The sequence below is a fragment of the Erythrolamprus reginae genome, chromosome Z (genome assembly GCF_031021105.1).
Source record: "Erythrolamprus reginae isolate rEryReg1 chromosome Z, rEryReg1.hap1, whole genome shotgun sequence".
NCBI classification, from domain to species: Eukaryota; Metazoa; Chordata; class Lepidosauria; order Squamata; family Dipsadidae; genus Erythrolamprus; species Erythrolamprus reginae.
In genome coordinates, this window is record NC_091963.1 from 89468199 (window position 1) to 89492485 (window position 24287).

A 24287-nucleotide genomic window follows, 5' to 3' on the forward strand; every position below is an offset into this window, starting at 1 on the left:
ACAAATTTATTCACTCAGATCAAAACGGTTTTCTGCCCCATCGTCAAATTAAAAACAATATCAGAGTAATTTTAGACTCCCTAGAATATCATGATATCCACACAGGGAAACAAGTTGCGTATATATTTTTAGATGCAGAGAAATCTTTTGATAAAATTAATTGACAGTATTTCAAAATGCAATTACAAATAATGAAATTTAGCAAAAAAATTATACAATCAATAAAATTTAAAACTAACAAACAGCAAGAATATTAATAAACGGAGACACAACCAATAAAATTTCCATTAAAAAAGGGCACAAGAAAGTTTATTAAGAAACATTAGAAATAAAAAAAGAAATACAAGGACTAAAAACAGGAAAGGAGGAAAACAAACTACAAGTTTAAGCCAATGATATAATGTTTATAGCTGAAGACCCATTTACCACCGGACCATTTTTACTAGAGAACATTGAAAAATTTGGAAATGTTGCTGGCCTCAAGATCAACAGGGCAAAAACTAAAATCTTAACCAAAAATATATCTAGCAAACAAAACAAAGAACTGAAGAAGTGGCTAAACCTTGATATGGTAAAAAGAATTAAATACTTAGGTTTGATACTAACATCTAAGTGCAGTTCTATTAAAAAAAAGCCAACTATGATAAGACAAAAATAAAAGAAGATTTAGAGAAATGGTCCAGATTACAAGTACAGTATCACTCTTGGGAAAAAACGTAATAATAAAAATGAATATTCTTCCTAAAATTTTATTCTTGTTCTTATCAGCACCAATTAAGCTAAATAAACACTACTTTTGCCTTCTTAGGCATTTCTCAAGCCAAGGTAGGGGACTGGCATTGTTAGGGGAAATTATTGGCTCGGGGCCCTCTTTACTGCACCTTTGCTGCATTGCCCTTCCAAAGCTACCCCCTCATTATCTCCCTATTGTCCAATCATATTTAGAGAATAAGTTTTGGTAACATTCCCTGTTGTGTTGATAGATGGATAAATAGTGTTGGGCGAACCGAACCCACACAATTCGGGTCCATACTGAATTTTGTGATGTTCGGCATGCCGGACCTGAACCCGAATTTTTTTTGAAATTCGTGCTTTAGTTCGGCGTTCATGCTGAACACTGCGAAAAGCCATCACCCGGCTGTCCTCTGAGGAGGAGGAGCCGGGCGCTGGTGGCAGCAGAAGAAGGCAAACATCGGGGAGCTGTCAGCTGGTCGGAGGCTGGGAGGGAGGCACAAAAGGAGCTGGGGAATCCCAGAAAGAGATTCCGGGGGCAGAGCTTTGCCGTCACGTACACCAGCAGGTTGCTAAGGACGCCAAAGTGATCACTTCCTGGATTCCATGATCACTTTGGCATCCTTAGCAACCTGCTGGTATACATGACGTAAAAGCTCTGCCCCCGGAATCTCTTTGTGGGAGGGATTCCCCAGTTCCTTCAAAGGGAGGTTTTATCATGTAAAAATTTTTTATGAAAAAGGGCACCACAGTGGCGCCACAAGCAAAGGGAGGTCTTTTCATGTAAAAATAAAAGTTTTTATTTTCACGTGAAAGGACCTCCCTTTGCTTGCGGCGCCGCTGCGGTGTCCTTTTTCGTAAAAATAATTTTAAAAAATCCATAAAAATAAAAAATGATGGGATTCCGGGGGCGGAGGTTTGGTGCCAAGAACCGTTCGGGTTCGGCCGAATTTTGCACAAAGTTCGTCCGAACTTGCCAAACCTGAACACCGTTGGGTTCGCCCATAACTATGGATAAGTGCTGCATTCCATTCCCAGGACCATGGCTATGGATGTCTTGGGATGTCAGGACTATTGCTTTTCTTTTGCCTTATCTTGCTTATCTTTCTGATTCCCCCATGACTTCCTTTCTCCCTATAAGGTATCTAAGCAAAAAAAAAAGTGAGCAAAAAATAGAAGCTGTGGCATACACAATCCACTTCATATTATAATTTCCTTATTTGTAAAATCCATCAATTTTCTTTTTTCCTTTGATGTGAAATAATCAATATTGCCATAAAGTTCTAGTCTATTTGTCTAATTAACTTAATATAATATCAAAAACATTTTTGCCAATACTAATATTTCAAAATTGTACCTTTAACTGGACTGTTTATTCCTTGAGAAGAAAATATTTTGTCTCAGGCAAGAAGCTTCATGTTGTAATTTATAATCATCTGTCTGCTATCATCTATCTATCATCTAGCTAGCTACCGTGTTTCTCTGAAAATAAGACCCTGTCTTATATTTTTTTGAAGCCTGAAATAAGCGCTTGGCCTTATTGCCATGCACACAAAAACCTGACTGGCCTTATCAGTGGATGTCTTATTTTGGGGGAAACAGTGTGTCTGTCTGTCTGTCTGTTTGTCTGCCTGTCTATCTATCTATCCACATTTCAATATCACCCATCTCATCTAACAGACTTAGGGAGACTTACAATTAAAAAATGAGAAAGAAGATTTTAGCTTTCTTTGTCTTGTCAATATCAGATCCATGATAAGTCAATTGCATGGTACCACTGGTCAGTGATTTACTCAAAAAGGTATGTATTTTTAGATAAATTCAAAATAGTGAAAAGATGATATTCTTTCAGAGAAATAATAATTAAAATCACTAAGTATTTTGCTTTGTCGCTCAGTGAGTCCATGCTTTGAAGTCTATCTCTTTTAGGCAATTATATTTTCCATCACTTTTGTATTAAATTTATATTCCCATTTCACTATTAAGTGACTTTAGGCGGTTTAATATGATATTAATATGATAATATGCTCAGCCTCACAATACCTATGTAGTTGTATATATATATACATACATAATATAGATATACTTTATGCATAGAGTGACTGGTGGTTGGACATGACTGAATGGCTGACAAGGATGATAATGTATAGTATATATATAGAAATCATTCTTGCTTAAATTTGGTTACATTTCTATTATGGATATAAGCTGTCAATCTTTCCATTGCTGCATATTCTTCAATTTTGGTATCCTGGTAGCATATTGTTGGCAAAGTTCTTCCTTTCCAATGTTATGCCAAATTTATTTTTGAGTTGTTAGCATATTTTTAAATAAATCATGGTATTTTTCATTTATACCTACTGGAATTATGCCTAATTATACCTAATAGTAGTTCTAGTTCACAATTTATTTTTTATAATTTTCTTAATATTTTGAATAATTTCTTTCTAATATTTTTAAGGGTTTTTTCTATATATATATAAAACCACCACAAATGGCATTTCCAATGTTTATTGTTAATATGATTTCTTATATTTTCTTTTGTTTAACCTATTTTAGGCTCTATAACTCGGCATGATATAGATTCTCCACCAGTTTCGGAGCATGTGGTCAGTATTTACAAGTATGAAGATATTTTTATGCCTTCAGCTGCCTATCAGACTTTTTCTTCTCCTTTTTGTTTGTTACTTATTGTTGCCTTGACATTCTATTTATTGATGGGAACTCCATGATATCCCGCATAGTATCATGACAAATTGAAATTATTTGTCAGACAGTGTTATTTAAAATTCTACTCTTTTCTATTGAATTTATATTAGAGAACAATTTAATCATTCAGATGGTAAATAATAAACTTGAGCCATAAACATGTGCCAAATAATTCCAAGATTTGTAAATCAATACAGCAAATGTTTTTACCTTCCTGGATACTTCTGATACACATTTAGCCTATATTTACAAACATATTTTTGGAAATATATGCTAAATACATATTAGAAATATTCAGTAAGGTGCAAACACCTGCTGTATTGATTTACAAATCTTGGAATTATTTTATGTTGTTTAATCATTGTTACTTAGACATTTACAAATGTATAACATTGAGTAAACAATATAAAACAAGATAGGGTTGCCTGTAATGTAATCCATAATATTTTACTGTTTAAAAAACTTACAGTAGGATAATGATATATTATTATATATATATATATATATATATATATATATATATATATATATATATATATATAATTAAATTTCCTAATGTTTAGTTAGCTTTCATCCAAGGAAATATAAATAAGATGGTAAAATTAAATATCATGTTATGTTGTAAGTTAGATTTTTGCTTTGAAAGCCATAGTGACTGCATTAAATTTTACATTTCCAGGTTAAAATATTTAGGCTTAAATCAACCACCTTTTTAGTCACTGTCCTGTTTGCTGATGTTTAAGAAATAAACAATGACTTATATTTTTGGTAGCTGAACCAAATGGTGTATGTACTTGTACTGATCTGCATCTGACATAAGGATTGACTGATACTGCCTACTGTTGGCATCTGAGCTTTTCTTAATTGCTTGAGTGACCTCCTTTGAAGTTCTTGGGAAGGGAGCTAGCAAAATTTCCTGGTTTCTGTTTTGAAGTGTGCTGGGCATTTACTGTCTATATACCTAGTTGATTTACATATTGTACATTTTATTGCTATGTCGAATGCTTTAGTTTTTATCAGGCAAAATCTAGCTGTGTACCCAAGGGACTCACAGTTCTCATCTCTTCTTCTTTGCTTCTCTGCTGGTGACAGGGTTCTCAGTTACTCCATGGATTCCATGGAATTAATTAGAGGGGGCATTGAGGAAGAAAGGCTATAACCTCTTTTCCCCTGCTTCAATTTTTTCAGTGAAGTATCTATTACTATACATTGTTGATACAGTCTTCAAAGTGTTTGAGGTGTTTTATTTCACCAGCTCATTTTTCAAATTTTGTCCAGTTTTCTCTGAACTGATCAATTAAAATTAATTTGTTCTATCCTATATCACCAGCAAAAATATGAATTATAGCATCCCTTCCCCAACAAGATTTATGCTCTGTCTCCTCTTATGTAACATTTATGTATATGAAGCTACTGGGCATCTGATGGTTTGTATTATCCATATCCTGATGATATTTAGCTTTATATCTACATCCCAGGTTGAATGATAGGGGCCTCCAGTGCCTGCAGAGAGTGGAACTCAAATGAGATGCAACTAGCCTTCAAAAGAAAATAAAGGGGGAGGGAGGCATTGCCTAAACAAATAGAGGAAATGATTTTTTTTTGCTAATCATTTAGAAAGCACATCACATCATAATAATGGGGGATTTTACCTATTCTCACATCAACTGGGAGACAAATTCTACACCTGAAGAAATATCAAAAAGTTTCTTGATGTTCCTAGCAGGCAACTTTGTCTTTCAGAAGGTAGAGAAAGGAATTAGAGGGTCAGCTATATTGGACTTAATTTTCCATAATAGAGGTGAAATTATAGAAGGGGCTATGGGAACTTTGGGAAAGAGTGGCCATGCAATATTGGTATTCAACATAATGCTTACTCAAGTAATAAGTCAAAGTCAAATTAGTATCTTGGACTTCAAGAAAACTGACTTCAACAAATTTAGGGAAGGATTCATGGGAAGGATTCCATGAATTCAAATCCTCAAGGGGAAAACAATCCAAGAAGCTTGGAAAACTTTGAAAAATGAGATTATAAAAGACTAGTCTGGCACAATACTATTGAAAAATTAAAATAAGAGATCCTGTGTAAAGAAATATCTGTTAAACAGAAAGACAAAAGGGACATGTAAAAAAGTGGAAAGAGGAGCATATAACTAAGGCAGAATATCAGCAAATAGCCTGAATCTGCAAAGATGAAGTCAGGAAATCTAAGTCTCAGAATGAATTTAGGCTTGCAACATATGTCAAAAATAATAAAATAAAGTTTTAACATGTAAAGAAAAAAGAATAAAGTCAAGGAAATGATTAGCTCACAAATGGGAGAAGATGGCATTTGTCTTTACACAAAAGGAAAAAACAGTCCAACCTATCCAAAATAATATTGTAAAAGACAGAGTAGGAATACAAGTAAAAATAGGCAAGAAAATGATAACAGAACACCTACCCATTCTGGATAAGTTCAAATCACCAGGACCAGATAGATCACATCCCAGATTTGTAGCTTGGGAAATGTTATCTCAGAACCATATATTTGAAAAGAAATAAGGACAGGAGAACTACCAGAGGATTGGAAAATTGCTCTCTTGGTTCCTTCAAAAAAAGGGAAAAAATGGATCTAAGAAAATACAGACCAATCAATACCTGGAAGGATTTTGGAAAAAATAATTAAGCAATGAATCTGCAAACACCAAGAAGCAAACAAAGTTATATCTAAACATGGCTTTCTGAAAAACAGATGATTCCTAGACAAAACTTTTGCATTCTCTGACAAAGTGACTATATTAGTGGACCAGTGAAATGCTATGGCTTTAATACTTGGACTTCAGTAGGCATTTGACAAAGTAAGCCACAGCCTATTAGTTCAGAGATGTCAAACTTGTATCAACACAGAATTTCATGTGACATATTGTGACCTTTTTCCCATTCGCTAAAGCAGGCGTGGGCATAGCCAGTGAAGGATGCATCTGGGATATGGGCCACGAGTTTGACAGCCATGTACTGGTTGATAAGATAATGTGGGTTAGACAGCATCACCACCAAATGGATTTGTAACTGGCTGACCACCAACTGCACCCAATATGTAGTTCACAATGGAACTACATCTACATAGAGGGGTACCACTGTTACCTGTAAGCTGGAGAATAAGTCGACTCTCTCTTCTTTGTGGCAACCCCTGAGACTTTGGAACACTGCTATCATGTCTCCCCTGGTCCTTCTTTTCATTAAACTAGATATACCCAGTTCCTGCAACAGTTCTTCATATGTTTTAACCTCTAGTCCCCTAATTATCTTTGTCGGTCTTCTCTGAAATTTTTATAGTCTCGACATCCATTTTGCATTGTGGCAATCAAAACTGGATGCTATACTGCAAATGTGGCCTTACACTTGGTATAGTGCAGAGTATCATAGTGAGATGCCACAGATTTCACTTCCAGGCTCAAAACAGTAGGAAACATTTCCCCCCTATCAACTATGGTAGGAAAATGATGGAAACTGACACAAAAAAGTATATTAAGATACTCGCTTTTGTAATAAATGTTGGGCTTAGTTAGATATTGCTTTTGGGCAGTAAAGATATTCCTGAACAAAGTTGTAGATAAGCTATTTCAAACAGTTCTCTTAAAACAGAGCTCTTATAAAATTGAACATTAAGTAATATGCTAATTTATATTTCCAAACTTTAAACTGGAGGAATCAGCAAATGTATGATACTTTAGTGACTAGACTGATATTTAGCAAGATATTTAGTATATTTCACTGCTAGTTGGCATTTATAGCCAAAGAAACATGCAAACCTTTGTAGCCTTCCATTAAAATGAAGCCTTCTGTGAACATAATATACTAGTTGGGAGCAAATATCTTTTAAATCTATTATTTCCACTCATAAATTAGTTTGATTAACAAATAAGATATAAACAAGCTTAACATGGTTTCTTTCCTTGCACATTGGCTGATCTAAGTTTGCCTATTTGTAGTCTTCTGTTCTTTAAATTATTGATTATGCTAATTTCAGTTGGAATTTTTGTATGCTAGTGATGTCAATTATTAGGCAACCAGAATAACAGCATAACATAGTGGGAAGAGACCTTATTCTGCCCCAGCACCGAACCCCAAATAATTAGCAACAAGTTGTCTTGGGTGACATCTCTGAAAAAAATCAGGTGTTCAGGCATGAAAATGTGCCGCTCAGACACTATACATTTCCGCCCACACCAAAAAAATTTAGAGGGGACATTTGTGGGTACCCTGAACTCACGGGTGAAATTCAAAATTTTTCCCTACCAGTTCTGTGGGCATGGCTTGGTGGCTGTGGCAGGGGAAGGATATTGCAAAGAACCGTTGAACTTACCTGAATGGTCTTCTCGATGCACTGCGAGGAGAGTCCAACATGGGTGATACTTCAGCCTGATTGGTTAGGGAATGAGTTAAATTAAAATATTAATTAGCTCCGCCCTGTAGCCACCCCCCCTATGGCTAAGTCAATAAAAACGAAGGAGTAGTGCAATAACACAACTTTATTAACTCAATTAAGAACAAAAAACTGAGCCCCTGGGCCAAATGGCCGGGTTGGTGGCAGCAGCCTTCCCGTAGTCCGGCGATGGCGGCTTCTCATACAGTTTGGCAGTGGCTTCTGGTGGTGGCCAGCAGTGGCAGCAATGACTCCTCACAGGCTTTGAGCAGAAATGGTGGTGGCGGCAGCTCCTTCTCCGTCTCCTTTAAATCTATGGAGGTCATCCAGTCGCCTCTTCTTATACAAGCAAGTAGTGTGGAGTGAATGCTTCTTGAATCTGACATATTTGACGTACAGATTGAGCTGCTTTAGGTTTAATATCAGCCTGCATCCTCCTGAGGTCTTGGGAACTACAAATACTATGGAGTAGTATCCCCTCCCTTTTTGATCTGGAGGAACAGGTTCTATCGCACCTATGTCTAACAGTGGAGGACTTCCTGCTGCAAGAGAGCCCTCTTGTGGGAGCAACTGGTCCAAGGACACTGTATGAAGCATTGTTGTGGTAGATAAAGTTGATTTTGAGGCCCTGAGAAACTGTGTTGAGGGCCCATATATCTGTAGTTGTGCCGCTCCAAATTGTGGCAAATGCCTGGAGGCGGCCTCCAATAGGAATTTCCGTAATCCAGTCATTTTTGTCCACGGAACCCCTTTTGGTTTGCATTTCCAAAGGGCTTCCTGGATTGCTGGTACTGTCTTCCTCTATTTCCATATCCACCTCTGTTATTCTTGAACATATTCTGATTATATCCGGTAGAGTAAGGTCTTGGATTCTGCGTGGTCGCCGTGGCCGGTTCTTGGCGAAAGGACTGTCTGCGATAAAAGGGCGTCTGACGTCGATCTGTTCGCCTGGCCGATTTAGGTAGTACTTTCTTCTTGTCCTTATCCTCTATAAGGACTTTGTCCAACGACTGGCCAAAAAGCTCTGATCCATGGAAGGGAGCCGAAGCCAGGCGCCATTTAGACTTAGCATCGGCTTGCCAGGATCGAAGCCAGAGTAGTCTTCTGGAGGATAGGGTTGCTGCCATTGCCCTGGAGGCGAAGTTGGCTGCGTTTAAAGTGGCATCCGCTGAGAACTCCGATGCCAGGATTAGCTTGCTTAAGTCCTGTCTAAGGCGCCCGTCTTCAGGTCCTACCCTTGTCTGCATTTCCTGGAGCCAGAGAATGCAGGCCCTGTTGAAGAATAAAGCAGCTGATGCTGCTCTCACGGACCATGAGGCCATCTGGTGAGTTTTACGTATAAGTGTTTCAGCCCTCCTGTCATCAGGTTTTAGGCCCTCCGAAAGCTCCGATGGGACCACCGCATTCGAGACCAAGCTCGCGACCGGTTGGTCAATGGTCGGGAAAGATAGTAAGTCCTCAATTTCGGGATCGAAGGTATAAAATTTTCGATCCGTAAGAGAAGGTCCCTGTGCCGCCGCCGGATGTTGCCACGGGCGCTTGACACTTTCCATAAAAATTTGTGAAGATGGAATGTGGTGGGACTCCTTCTGTGGCTTGTTGAATAGTCTCGCAGCCGGTTCTAGACCTGCTGCTGCCACGGGGGCTTGGAAGAATCTGTCACTGTGGTGACCAGATTAGCCTTCCTTAAGAGGACATCATAAAGGGCTGGTTTGAACAACGTTACAGAGATGGGTTGTTCTGGTGGAGGGCCCTCATCCTCTGATAACTCGCATTCATGATCTGTATCCACCTCCTCTTCCTCCATTTCAGATTCCTGTGGGAATGAGGAGGAATGTGGTACAGACCAGAGGTCTCTTCCGAGTGGCCTGGTTTGTGCTCTAGCCTTCTGGTGAGAGCCAATGGATAAGCCCTGTGTATATGCATTGGTCAACATTTCTTGTAATGCAGGTGGCATAAATTGCCAGGTCTGATTGGCTCTAAGCCCAGCTGATGTTGGGGTGAAAGTTGCTGATGGATGTTGGTATTGTTGAGAAGGTTGGACCCATGCCTGAGGCTGAGGGAACATAAATTCAGACCCTTGTGGCTCAGCAGGTTGGTAGGGGGCCTATCTGTCAGGAGATAATTCGGTACTGTGCATTGAAGCCATTGACTCTCTATGTGTCCCCGGGGAACAGCTAGGCAGCCATTGAGACATTGCTGGCTGTGTTGGGACTGCAGATATTGGAGGAGGCGAAGGATTCAGCGAGGCCTGCCTTTGGGCGGCCTCCAGCTGTGCCTCAAGAGCCTTGATCTTCCTCTCTGCTTCTTTTAAAGATGAGGAAAACTTGGTTCTAGCCTTGGATGAGTGGGCTTTGTTGCTTGATTTTGGGGCCTCCTCCCTCCCAGCTGCCGTCTCGGTGGGTACACTGGATGCTTGTTCAGCCATCTCAATGCTTATCCTTTACTCACAGTAAATCAGATATCGTTTACACGTTCTCCAAAGCCTGCTTGGATCGGAGAATTGGACGCTGATCGAGTTCCGTATACAAAACAAAATGGTGCTGAGGAGCTCAACAATGGGTGTGGTCACGTTCAAGGCATGCTGGGAAGGTCCGAATGGAGCTGCGTAGCTCCATTTCCAAAATGGCGGACGCGGCATTGCGCGGGAAATTCAAGGCGGGCGTTGTTTTTGTTTTTGTTTTTTTTAGAAAAGACTTAGCCCCCTTCCAAATAATCTCCCCTGACTTGGCTGGGTGAGAATTGGCTTGAAGTATTGCCGCCGAGATCGGTGGTTTCTCCCTTGGCGCGTAAGCAAAGAAGCCTTTGGAAATTTTCCTTTTCGGCTTGGAGGACGCCTTCAGTGAGCTCAAACAAGTGAGGAAGGGAGCGGGGGGGTGCCTCTGGGGCAGCCGTACCTTCGCCCCTCCGAGCTCAATGAGGTTTGGCCTGGGAGGCTAGGGACCTCAATACATTGTAATGGCTTTGGAGATGACCACTAGGCATGCGAAAGGGTTTTGGCCACGGAGGTCAGGGACCCTTCCTATGGAGAGCCGTACCTCTGGGCTGCACCCACAGAGGGTGCGAGCCCTGAGGAGGTAATTAGTTGCAGGTTATACCCACGGGGGGTAGACACCTCAGTCCTCTTGTCCTTTTCTGCTTCTGCAATAAATGAAGAGAAAAAAACCAAGAAAGAGAAGTTAATTCATTTAATTGACAAAACATTTAGAATAATTTAAAACAATTTAACGGAGAGAAAAACTCTAGTCCCTATCACTACGACTGAGTTTTTAAGACTGAGCCATAGGGGGGTGGCTACAGGGCGGAGCTAATTAATATTTTAATTTAACTCAGTCCCTAACCAATCAGGCTGAAGTATCACCCATGTTGGACTCTCTGCAGCAGTGCATTGGAGAAATCTCCATTCCCACTTCATTTGGGGCCAGCCAGCGGTGGTATTTGATGGTAATAATTTCCATTACCATTTCTCCTAGAACTAAAGAGAAATTTTCAAGAACAATCTCCCCTTATGCCTGACAATTTTTTTATCATTGTGTGCTGCCTACTCTAACACATGCTGTTGCAACATGGACACTAACCTCACAATTGATTCAAAAGCTGCAAATGGTGTAGAGCAGTGTTTCCCAACCTTTTTTGAGCCGCGGCACATTATTCATATTTTCAAAATCCTGGGGAACATTGAAGGGGGGGGGGGCAAAAAAAAGTTTGGACAAAAAAAAATCTCTCTTCCTCCCTTTCGTTCTATTTCTCCCTCCCTCTTTTTCTCTCTTCCTTCCCTTCTTTCTCTCTCTCCATCCCTTTCTTCCTCTCTTTTTTGCTCTTTCTCCCTCCTTCCCTCCCTCTATGTCTTTCTCTCCCTCCTTCCCCCTCTCTTGCTCTCTCTGCTTTTTTCCCCTCTCTTGCTCTCTCTTTCTCTGTGTCTCTCTTGCTATCTCTCTTTCTTTCTCTCTCTTTCTCTGTCTCTCTTGCTACCTCTCTCTCTCTGCCTTTCTTGCTATGTCTCTCTCTCTCTGTCTCTCTTGCTGTCTCTCTCTCTCTCTCTGTCTCTCTTGCTGTCTCTTTCTCTCTCTCTCTTGCTATGTCTTTCTTTCTCTCTCTCTCTCTTGCTATCTCTTTCTTTCTCTCTCTGTCTCTTTCTTTTTCTCTCTTGCTATCCTGCTTTATTTCTCTTTCTCTCTCTCTCTCTGCCTCTCTTGCTATGTCTCTCTCTCTCTCTCTCTCTGTCTCTCTTGCTATGTCTTTCTTTCTCTGTGTGTCTCTCTTGCTATGTCTCTCCCTCTCTCTTGCTATCTCTTTCTTTCTCTCTCTCTTGCTATGTCTCTTTCTTTCTCTCTCTGTCTCTCTTGCTATCTCTTTCTTTCTCTTTCTCTCTCTGTCTCTCTTGATATGTCTCTTTCTCCACTGCAGCTGGAAGGAGAGTCCAGCATGGGTTATTAACCAATCCTATTGGTAGAGACTGAGTAAAAAATTTACATAATTATTAGGCACTGCCCCCACACTGCTCCCATGAGCCCAGTTTTAAAAACTCAGTCACAGTGTAGAGACGTACTGAGTTTGCTCTAGGAGCAATTAATGTTTAAATCTGTCTTTTACCTGTTTAATGTTTTTCTTTTTGTCTCCTTACAGGAAATGAAGAGCAAGGAGGACAGATGGGGTTGCTACCCTCCGTGGGCAGCAATCCCCAACGCTCTCCTCAGGGGTTCGCTTCCCTCCGAGGGAACTTCCCCGGAAAGGAGCACCCAGCCTGGGGTCCCTGACCTCCGTGGCCAGACCAGGGCTGTGAGCCAAAGGTGGGAGGGTCCGCCCCCCCCCATTGGGAGGCTCAGAAGCGCTTATAAAGAAGAGGCTCCAGGAGGAAAACGGAGCAGCGCTCATCAGCTGTTCGGCGGCCGGGGAGACCGTCGCCGTCGCCGCAAGCCGCCGCCAGGGACGCTAAAGCGCCCGACAGGGCTGGGAAGCCCCCCCGCCGCTGCAGCCGACAAGAGAACGGCCCGAAAAGCCGGAAAAAGCGGCAGAGGCTTGGCGGGGACGCGGCGAGAGGCGGCCTGATGCCCACGAACGGCCGAATGCAAACGGCCAGGCGAGCCGCGAGCGGCATGGGCAGCGCCATCTTGGGGCCGCTTTGAGCGCGATTCCCCTATTGGCGCCAACCGGAAGGACTTCCGGCAGCTGCTTGGCGCGAGGAGGCCATGGACCTCAGTGCGCAGGCGCAGAGTCTTTGTGACGCGAGACGCCATTTTTAAAGCAGATTCGGTGACGAGGCTTTTTATTTCTGGCACCGAGGAGTTTCTGGATTGCAAGAGAGCTAGACTAATGATGGAGGACCAGCCTAGCAGCGAGAAGACTGCATCCCCGGCCAGGCCAAAAGACAAGCCTAAGGGGAAGGCTAAAGATAAGTCCAAGTCCTCTCATTCTCCTGCTTCAGCCTCCTCCCTCAAGGAGGCTGAAAAACGCATCAAGGCCCTAGAACAAAAATTGGAAGCGGCCTTGCATAGCTCCCCAGCAGCGGTCCCTCTGACTCAGAGGCAGGCCTTAACACCAGACCCAATGACTCCATTGTCACCATTTGGCCTATCTGGGCCTAGACATGAAGGGGACTGGTCACCAGACCAGCAATTTACTACTATGCCGCCTGTGGCCCCTTCTCCAGCCTCCTCATGGACCAGGCCTGGGTCATCTGGACACCCCAGGAGAGACCCACAAGGGCCATCAGCCACGTTCACGCCCACAGCGGCAGGACTGAGGACACAGGCGGGTACGTGGCAGGACATGCCACCGGATTTGCAGGACTTAATTGCAAATGTATACTCGCAAGGCATAGCGACTGGAGCCCACCAGTATGCCCCACTGCCAGCACAAGCAACAAGGAATGTGTGGGCAGCACCGCCCCCCTCGGGTTTGGGGTCTCTCTCTGAAGAACCACTATTGGGAGAGGACAGTGAAAAAGAATATGACTTATCTGAGGATGAGGCTCCCCCAGAACAACCAACTCCAGCAGGCTTATTTAAGCCAACTCTATTTAGGACACTGCTATTTAAGGCCAAGCAGGTAATGAACTTACCTGGGGCGGCCAAAGCAACTGAAGAGGCAGGCAAGACCTCAACTACTCTCCTCAGGGAGCCCCAACCCGAGTCTGACCATTTCCCAGCCTCGCATATATTCGTGGAAGGGGTCAAGAAGCCTTGGCAGTACCCGGCAGCGGCCCAGGGACCGTCCAATTTGGAACGCAAATTTTACACCTTCGATGAGGAGGTTGAAAAATTGCTCGAGTACCCCCCAATTGATGAACCAGTTGTAACCTTGGTCTCCAGTGCCTTGGTTCCCTCGGAGACAGGCGAAAACCTGAAACCAGAGGAGAGGAAGGCAGAGACACTGCTGCGGAAGATCCACCAGATGGCTAGCTGGGGATTCAGGGCAGCGGCAGCAGCATCTTTCCTGAACAGGGCATCGCTCCTGTGGCTCCAGGAGATGCAATCTCGCTTGGGTCCGGAAGAAGGCAGGCTACGCCAGGATCTGAGCAAGCTGCAAGCGGCAGCTGAATTCTCCGCGGACGCCACTTTGCACGCGGCAAAGTTCTCCAGCAGGGGGATGGCCACTGCCCTATCGGCCCGTCGCTTGCTGTGGTTGAGGAACTGGCCAGCGGACCTCAAATCCAAGTGGCGGTTGGCATCGGCCCCATTCCAGGGTGCGACACTCTTTGGCGATATCTTAAACAAGGTCCTCGTGGAGGACAAAGACAAGAGGAAAGTTCTTCCCAAGTCGGGCAGAAGGCAGGATCGGAGGTCCACCCCTTATACGAGGCGACAAACGCCATGATGGGACAACTCTACCAACACGGCACAGCAGCAAAGACCCTTCAACCAGGGTCAATTCACGCAGCACACCTTCAGAAGCGACCGGGGGTCGTTCCAGGACCGACCCAGGGGATACCAACAGTCCAGGCGGCCCTTTCGGGGGAACAACTAACGAGGTTTCCGCCGGTCCAAATGACTTGACCAGCCAGCTGCCGATCGGGGGGAAGCTGCAGCACTTCAGTACCCCCTGGCGCAGCACTTCTTCCGATCAGTGGGTCCTCGCCACAGTGTCGGGAGGTCTACGGCTGGAGTTCATTGGGAGACCCCCCCAATCGAGTTATACACTGCTCAACTATCCGAGACCCTCGGAAGAGACTACAACTACAAGAGGAAATCACACACTTGTTAGAGATCCAGGCCATAGAACCGGTACCGCCCCAGGAGAGGGGCAAAGGCTTCTATTCAAGGATCTTCATCGTGCCCAAAACCTCAGGAGGTTGCAGGTTAATCCTCAACCTCAAGCAACTAAACATCTTCATCAAATACCGGAGATTTCATATGCACTCGCTGCAGACCATCCTGGCCTCGATCAGGTCTCGCGACCTTCTGACTTCTATCGATTTGAAAGAGGCATATCTTCATGTGCCCATACACCCGGCGCACCGGAAATACCTGCGCTTCTGCTCCGAGGGAGTACACTTCCAATACAGAGCTATGCCATTTGGCCTTTCCTCCGCTCCACGAACTTTTACCAAACTTCTGGATGCTCTGACGGCCCACCTGCGAGGGCACGCCATAAGGTTGATGGCATACCTGGACGACATCATTATTTTGTCCAGGTCCCCGGTACAGGCGAGGCAGGATTTGGCTCAGACCATGCAAACACTGGAAGACCATGGCTTCACCATAAACATGGAGAAAAGCCAGCTGACACCCAGAACCAGACTTCAACATCTGGGGGCCATTATAGACACTCAAACCAATACAGTGTCACTCTCCCCAGAGAGGCTAGAGAACATCCAGCGTCTAATCGCCAGCCTCAGTCAGCACAGAAGGGTTCCCCTATCACTACTTTCGAAGGTTCTGGGGACTCTGCTGTCGGCCATTGGAATCGTTCCGTGGGCCAGGCATCATATCCGAACCTTGCAGTGGTTCTTACTGCCAGCGCAGAGGTCAAAGGTCAGCCACTCCAATTCGCAAGGGATCACCGTTCCACATGCAGGACAAAGTCATCCTTACTACAGACGCAAGCCTTTATGGTTGGGGAGCGCACATAGGTCATCACATGGCGCAGGGCACCTGGTCACCTGCAGACTTAAGCCCCATAAACATCAATTTCCTCGAACTCAGGGCGGTTCACTTAGCCCTTCGGACTTTCCTTCCGATCGTACTGAACAGACACGTCTTGATTCTAACAGACAACGTGGCGACCAGAGCCCACCTGAACCACCAAGGGGGTACGAGGTCGCAACGCCTTATGGAGGAGTCCAACAAGCTGTTCGACTGGGCCGAGGCACATCTAGCTTCTCTGTCTGCGGAACACATCGCTGGGGATATCAACACGCAGGCGGACTGGCTCAGCAGGACCACCTTGGATCCATCAGAATGGAGGTTGGATCCAGAAATTTTCCAGCAGATGTCTCACAGGTTCGGGAAGCCCTCGGTGAACCTGTTCGCGACTCGGCAAAACGCTCAGACGCCGAGGTTTTACTCACGCTTTCCGGAGCCGGGAGCAGAAGGGGTCAACGCCTTACTGACACCATGGCCAACCGGCCTGCTATACGCATTTCCACCAGTGAACCTGATTCCAAGAGTAGTGGAGAAGATTCTGAGGGAGCGGGCGGAGGTGCTGATGATAGCTCCACATTGGCCACGCCGTCCGTGGTTCGCCGACCTGACAGCGATGTCCAGATCACCACCATGGAGGATTCCGGACCACGTCATCTCCCTCAGCCAGGGGGCCCTACAACATCCGGACCCCCAATGGCTACAACTAACCGTATGGCACTTGAGCGGCACAGACTGAGACATCTGGAGTTGCCGGAGAAGGTCATTGACACAATACAGGCCGCAAGGCGCCCTTCCACTTCCCGGATTTACCAGGCGTCGTGGGCGGCCTTCTGCAGATTTTGTGAAAAGGCAGGCAGGAATCCCAAGGATGCCTCCATAGTTACGGTTTTGGAATTCCTCCAGTCAGGGATAGACCGGGGTTTGGCCCCCAACACCCTGAGGAGACAAGTAGCGGCGCTTGCCACCATGGTCCAGACATCAGAAGCTCGATCACTAGCCTACCATCCACTAGTTAGAGACTTCATTCGGGGTGCTACAAACAAACACGCACCTCCGATTAGGAGGTTTCCATCTTGGGACCTCACACTTGTTCTTCAGGCGCTCACAAAACTACCCTTTGAGCCATTAAGGACGATTCCATTAAGGATTCTTTCCATAAAAACAGCATTTCTAGTAGCGATCACGTCGGCACGCAGAGTTTCGGAACTTTCAGCTCTCTCTGTGAGGCCGGATTTGTGTATATTCCATCCCGACAGGGTGGTTCTCCGTCTGGACCCCACCTTTATTCCAAAGGTGAATACACAGTTTCATAGGAAGCAGGAGTTGATCCTGCCGGACTTTTGCACACATGGCAATCACCCTTCCGAACTACGATGGCATAAGGTTGATGTCAGAAGAGCCCTAAAAATATATATCAGACGAACTGAATCATTCAGGAAATCGGAGAAACTGTTTGTCTCCTTCTCTCAACATCAAATGGGACTTGGAATTTCAGCCAAATCCATCAGTCGTTGGCTGAAAGATTGTATTACGGAAGCCTATAGAGCGGGTGGACACACCGCTCCAGCAGGACTAACGGCCCACTCAACCAGGAGTGCAGCCACGTCGGCAGCTTGGTCAACGCAGGCTTCTATCGACGACATTTGTAGAGCGGCTACCTGGGCAGCACCATCTACGTTTATTAAACATTATAAGTTGGACTCGTTTGCTTCAGCGGAGGCTGCATTTGGTAGACGTGTACTACAGAAAGTTTGTTCATCTCCAACGTCCCTTTCAAGACCTTCTCCCTCCCATGGGCCTTAAAACTTTGGCATATCCCATGCTGGACTCTCCTTCCAGCTGCAATGGAGAAGACCCGTTGTACCTACCTGAACGGTCTTCTCGATGCACTGGAAGGAGAGTCCAAACCCACCCGGCATGTTGAGTTCAAGGGTCGCCGGAGATGGGAGTTTATAGTTATGTTTGTGGCAATAAAACTTGGTTATCCTCTTACATGGTTTTTTCGTTTTTAAAACTGGGCTCATGGGAGCAGTGTAGGGGCAGTGTATAATTATGTAAATTTTTTACTCAGTCTCTACCAATAGGATTGGTTAATAACCCATGCTGGACTCTCCTTCCAGTGCATCGAGAAGACCGTTCAGGTAGGTACAACGGGTCTTCTTTCTCTCTCTCTCTCTTTTTACCACGCCGACAACAGTGGCATCAGGCAGTAGCCAAGGATGGCGGCAGAGCGGCTGACGGCGAGCGGGAGCCCAGACGGCGGCAGCTGGATGTGCTGCTGGACGCCGTATATGCTGGCACTGCACTGGGCATGGGCGTGGGTCTGGCACCTCTGGCCCAGCCAGCGAGCCAGTGCCAGCCCCGCAGCGCCAGCATGTACGTCTCCAGCAGCACGTCCAACCGCCACCATCGGTGCCGCCACCCTGGAGCTCTCTCTCGCCGCCGCCATCTCCCCGCGACTGCCTGGGGCTGCTGCAGCCGGCACCCTCCCGCTCCCACGCCAGTGCTCTCCCGCCGGGCCCCAAAGGACACTTGCTGCCGACGCCAGGGAAGCTCCAGCTGGGCCCCAAGGAAGGAAGGCGAGAAAAAAGAGGCACGAAGAATGAAGCTCTCCTTTTTCCCGCCTTCCTTCTTTGGGGCACAGCAGGAGAGCGCCGAAAACAGCGGCATCGGGCAGGAGCCGGGGGACAGCTGCGAGTGGGAGCTCCAGGTCAGAGGCACCGGCACCAGCAGCGCTCCGCCCAGCTGGAGCTTCCCTAGGAGCTTCGCGGCACACCTGACTGTGTCTCACCGCACACTAGTGTGCCGCGGCACACTGGTTGGGAAACGCTGGTGTAGAGGGCCATAGAAAGATAAATGCTCAGCATTATAAGATAAAAAGACATGCATATGGATTAGAGAACAAACAAAAGTATATGGTACCAAGAAAGTAAATGAATGGAAATGGGAGGTCACATAACAAAAATGATGGCAGGTGGACCATGGCAGTCATAGAATGGATCGATAAAAGCATCCACGAAAGAGATCTGTACTCATCTATCTGGCTCCAGAATGAGCGCATTCCTTATTATTTTGTTCCTTATGTCAAAGCTCTAGAAATTACATGCAAATAAGGGATTGATAGCAATCATTTCCCAATTTTACTTTATTTAAATGTTTTCTCTCAAGAAACACCTGTTGAGCATGCTATTAGCGCTTATTAATGCCAACAGGGAAAACCTACCAATAAGCAAAGTAGACCCTCTATTAAACTACTGAAGTTGCAGATGACACAATAGTTATTGGTTTAATTTGAGATGGTGATGAATCTGTATACAGATGGATTGTTGAACATCCAGCCCTGTGGTGCAGCTGGAACAATCTAGAACTGAATACACTCAAAACTGTAGAGATGATAATAGATTTTAGGAAGCACCCAGAGGTGAAATGCTATCAGTCTCGACCGATTCACCCGAACCGGTAGTAAAAAATTTTACCAGTGTGGGAGAACTGGTATATCTGACTATCAGCTTGTACCATGCAATCTAGATTAGCTAGAAATCAGAATTTGCTGCTTTCTAGATAATCTAAATTGGACGGCGCAACTGATCCCCCCTTTGTTGTTCTACTTACCTTTGCAGACTCTGATGGCTTCAAAATGCTGCTTTTTCAGAGCTGCACGGTAGTGCTGCCACATACATAAAGTATGCGCAAAGCGAACTAGTAGCAGACCTCAAGACGATTTCACCCCTGGAAAAACCCTCCTACTCGACCAGCCCTTACAACAACAGGCAACACATATCAACAGTAGAGACCTTCAACTTTCTGGGTTTTAGACTCTCCCAAGACTTGAAATGGGCACCTAACACTAGAACCATAATTAAAAAGGCACAAGAAAGAATGTATTTCTTGCATCAGAAAGTTTAGACTGCTCAAGGAGATGTTGATACAGTTCTACAAAGCTATTATTGAGTGTGTCATTTATACTTCTATAACTGTCTGATTTGATACAGAAATTAAATAGGACAGGTACAGATTTCAACAGATTGTTAAGACTGCATTAAAAACAATTGTAACCAGCCTGCCTTCCATTGAGGACTTGTATATTTCAGGAACCAGTAAGAGAGCTGAGGAAATATCAATAAACCCCTCTAGACATAAACTGTTTCAGCTTCTTCACTCAGGACACTTTTATAGAGCATTGCAAGCCAAAACAACTAGACACAGACAGCTTTTCCCCATATGCATCTGATTCCCCGTATGAACACCTAATTCCCATAGCACCGTCTTATATTGAAGGTTATTTACCCAGGTAATAGGGCTGTATTACTATTATCATTCTCATCTTTCCTATTATCTTCTGTTCCCACATCTTAGAATTGTATTACTTTGTTGTTTGTTGTCTGTAGTTTATGAATCAGAGACAAATTCTTTGTGTATTCAATCAGACTTGGCCAATAAATAATATTTGATTCTAAATTATGGAAAATATTGGAGGCCTCCTTGATTGACTGACATTTGCTTTATTTAATATGTATGTTTTGGGAAGGAACCTCACTTAAAGTAAGATATAATCTCAGGGTCACCTCACCAGTGCCATTATAATTAAAAAGGGAGTTTAAACAAGGATGCATATTGGCCCCACGTATTCAATTTTATATCAATTCCCTGGTGGACTATATCAATGCAAACTTTTACTCCCACAGACTTGCAAACAGATATATCTGTTTTAATTTATTATTTATTTATTTATTTGATTTGTATGCCGCCCCTCTCCGAAGACTCGGGGCGGTTCACAACAGTAATAAAAACAATATAGTAGTAGAACAAATCTAATATTAAAAAACATATAAAACCCTATCATTATTTAAAAAGAAAAACCAGTCACCTGGACTGACTCATTGTCAGCCAATACTGCTATGCAATTGGAGTCGAGATCAGCCCGGATCCGAGCGACTTTATCAGCAAAAAACAAGTTAAATTCCTCGGCACTACCCTGCAAGGGCTCCCCAACTCCCCCCTGATTTAGAAGCAGCAATATTTTCAAAAACATATATTGGTCTTAAAACAGCTTTAAAACATTAGCACAATATTGAAGGAAATATTATATTCCAGTTGAGTACTCAACTATCAAAAACCAAAACCATGGCATTTGCCAAGAGGCCCAAGAATCATGTTTGGAAGTTGGATAGCCATAGGGCTGAGCAGGTCTTCTACAGGGTGCGTTCCAAAAGTAATGCAATTTTTTAAAAGTAATTTATTGAACAGATTTGCACAAACTCTTAAAATTCTTCAAAGTACTGTCCTTGGGCCTCTACACATTTTTTCCAGAAACTCTGCCATGACCAGTACATGCCCTGGAAGTCGTCTTCGGGGACCTCTCGCAAGGTCTTCGTCACAGCTGATTAGATCTCTTCTATGGACGAAAAATGGGTTCCTTTCAGGGCTACCTTAATCCGAGGGAACAAAAAGTCTGCTAGGGTGACATCAGGACTATAGGGGGGTGGGGCAGCATTGGCAATTGGTGTTTGGCCAGGAACTCGCAGACTCGTAGCACATTGTGGCAAGGCGCGTTGTTGTGATGGAGTTGCTAGGTAGCGGAGATGTCTTTTCTCGTCCTGATGACCCTTTTTCGGAGTCTTTCCAGCACATCCACGTAGTAGGCAGCGTTAACTGTCTGTCCTTGAGGAGCAAACTCCTTATGGACCACTCCTTTACTGTCGAAAAAGACAATGAGCATTGTTTTCACTTTTGATTTGCTCATTCTTGCCTTTTTGGGCTTGGGGGACTGGTCGATGTGCCACTCAGAGCTTTGGCATTTTGTTTCTGGGTCGTATTCAAAAACCCAGGTTTTATCACCAGTAATGACATTGTCCAAATAATCAGGTTCAATTTCTATATGTTGCAAAAGTTCACTTGAAATTTCTGCTCGGTTGGTCTTTTGGTCATCTGAAAACACCTTGGGCATGAACTTGGCGCACACTTTCCTCATCACTAAATCTTCAGTAACAATGCGAAACACAACAGTAGATGACAAGTTCGGTTCATTGGCAACCATCTTGATACTCTATCAACGGTTAGAGTCCAGCAATTGTCAAACATGTGCCACATTTTTGTTGGTTTTGCTGATTGATGGCCGCCCAGAGCATTGTTCATCATGAACCTCTTCCTGACCCTCCTTTAAGGTCTTTAACCACTTCGAAACTTGTGAGTAGGACAAAGCAGTTTCATGAATAATTTTGTTAGCCTCCTCGAGATTTTTTTAGTTTAACACAAAACTTAATCACGTAACATTGCTTGATCGTCAATTCCATTTTTTTCATGACATGGTCAGCGTGCAGAAGTTTACAATAACTGATGTCCTGCCGCTTCCACAGTTTGGAGAGCACTGAGACTGGTTTCGCAGCAAAGTTTAGCATACCCCCCACTCCAAGTGCTTCGGTCCCACTCTGACCAATAGGAGCAGCGTGGGAAATTTAATTGCATTACTTTTGGAACACACCCTGTATGTCAGATACCTGGGAATCATTCATTCTGCTGACAGTAGGAAACTCCATGGAGATGTTGCTGAAAATGTAGAACTCAAATTGTCCATTATATACATGAATATTCAAATTAATCCAAGCCAAATTAATAACACAACTACTTTATGGTACCCAACTAGGGCATTTTTTTTCCTATTTTGCAATCCAAATTTGTTCAATCCAAATTTTTAAGGATGATCCTTCAAGTTCCAAATGTGCTTCTAATAGCTCTTTGAAGTTGGAAAAAGGCCCATGAAAACTGAATTTGGATGATCATATTAAACTATTGTCTAAACCAGGGGTGGGCAATTAATTTTACCATGGGGCCGCATGAGAAATTGGAATGTTTTGAGGGCCGGACTACTCAATTATACCCAATACTGTATAATGTCCTCCCTTCCTTTCTCCTCTCCTTTACCTTCCTTCTTTCCTTCCTTCCTTTTTCCCCCTCCCCTTGCTTCCCTTCCCTTCCTCTTTCTTTCATTTCCTTTCCTTTCTTTTCCTTCCTTCCCTGTTCCATTCCTTTTCTAAGTGGAAGTTTCATATTTTATTGCAAATCATTCTGATTGTGGAAAAATGAAATATAAATTATTTTAATAAATAAGGAATGTCCTGTTATATTACCAGCATACCTAAAGATGGATCCCAAAACTTGGCAACTTTAAGACTTGTGGACTTCAGCTCCCAGAATTCAACTCCCAGCTATGCTGGCTGGAGAATTCTGGGAGTTAAAGTCCACAAGTCTTAAAGTTGCCAAGTTTGAAGACTTCCGTTACAGAGCTTCTAATAAAAAAAGAAAAAAATTTGTAGTATCATTTATCTTTCCCTCCCTCCCCCCTCTTTCTCTTCCTTCTCCCCCCCTCTCTTTTTCCCCTTTCCAAAGCTTTTTCCTGAGTGGCTTTTAACAAGCTTCCCCATCCCCCACTGGCTTTCGCAAGCTGCAGCTCTTTTCTCTTGCATCTGTATGAACACTCTGCCCAAGCCCATGCAAGGAAACTTACAGGTGTTGCAAGCCACTCCAAACTCTGAACTTTTTTCCTGCTGACTTTTGCCTTGGAGAACAAGCTGCCTGCAGGTCTCTCTCTCTCTTTCACACACACACACACACACACACACACACACACACACACACACACACACTCGCTGCCCAAAACCATGCAGGGAAACCTACCGGGTTTTCCAAGCCCCTCCCAACTTTTTCCTGCGTGGCTTTCGCCTTGGAGAACAAGCTGCCTGCAGGTCTCCCTCTCTCTCTCTCTCAAGCAGCTCCAATAATCTCCAGCCGGCTAGGTAAAACTGAGACTCAGATAGTTACAGACAGTGGGCAGGCCGGATGCGGCCTGCGGGCCGCACTTTGCCCAGGTCTGGTCTAAACTATCTTTTCCCCCTTTGGCCTCATTCCTATAACCATGAGGGATTACGTCCAATACAAGGAACAAAGCAAAGGCAACTAAAATCTAATTGTTGGGCTTCCCTCCAAGAATTATACTCAGCATTGCATATGATCAGGCCAAAGATCTTATTAAATAGCATATAGAAGGCAGGTAGCTCCAACAGGATCTAGCCAGGTCCACAGCTTTTATTGGCAGTGAATCCAACTGGTAATCTGTCATATCCATTATACACTTATTTAGTCTTGAACTAGGTAGTGATTGGAGGGCCTTCATTCATTCTTCCGAGCTGCTCCTGAAGGCACATACAGGAAATTTTTCCACCTGAAGGGGCAATATCCCTGACTCTGGACATATATAAATAAGAGATCATGTGCTCCTACAGTGTTTATACTACAGACCAGTGATGGCGAACCTTTTTGATCCGTGTGACAAAAGGGCGTGTATGCACACACTAGCT

The 24287-nt window shown here is 44.1% G+C and overlaps 1 protein-coding gene across 1 annotated transcript in view; it reads left to right on the forward strand.

Moving 5' to 3' along the window:
• Positions 1 to 19855, forward strand: part of FRRS1L (ferric chelate reductase 1 like) — a 75661-nt gene extending 55806 nt beyond the window's left edge. Inside the window, exons 5-6 of the mRNA XM_070766881.1 lie at positions 3292 to 3341; positions 19554 to 19855. Coding sequence (XP_070622982.1) covers positions 3292 to 3341; positions 19554 to 19598 — 95 coding nt within the window. The 3' untranslated portion in view covers positions 19599 to 19855. The remainder of the gene's footprint in view (positions 1 to 3291; positions 3342 to 19553) is intronic.
• Positions 19856 to 24287: the final 4432 nt, after the last annotated feature.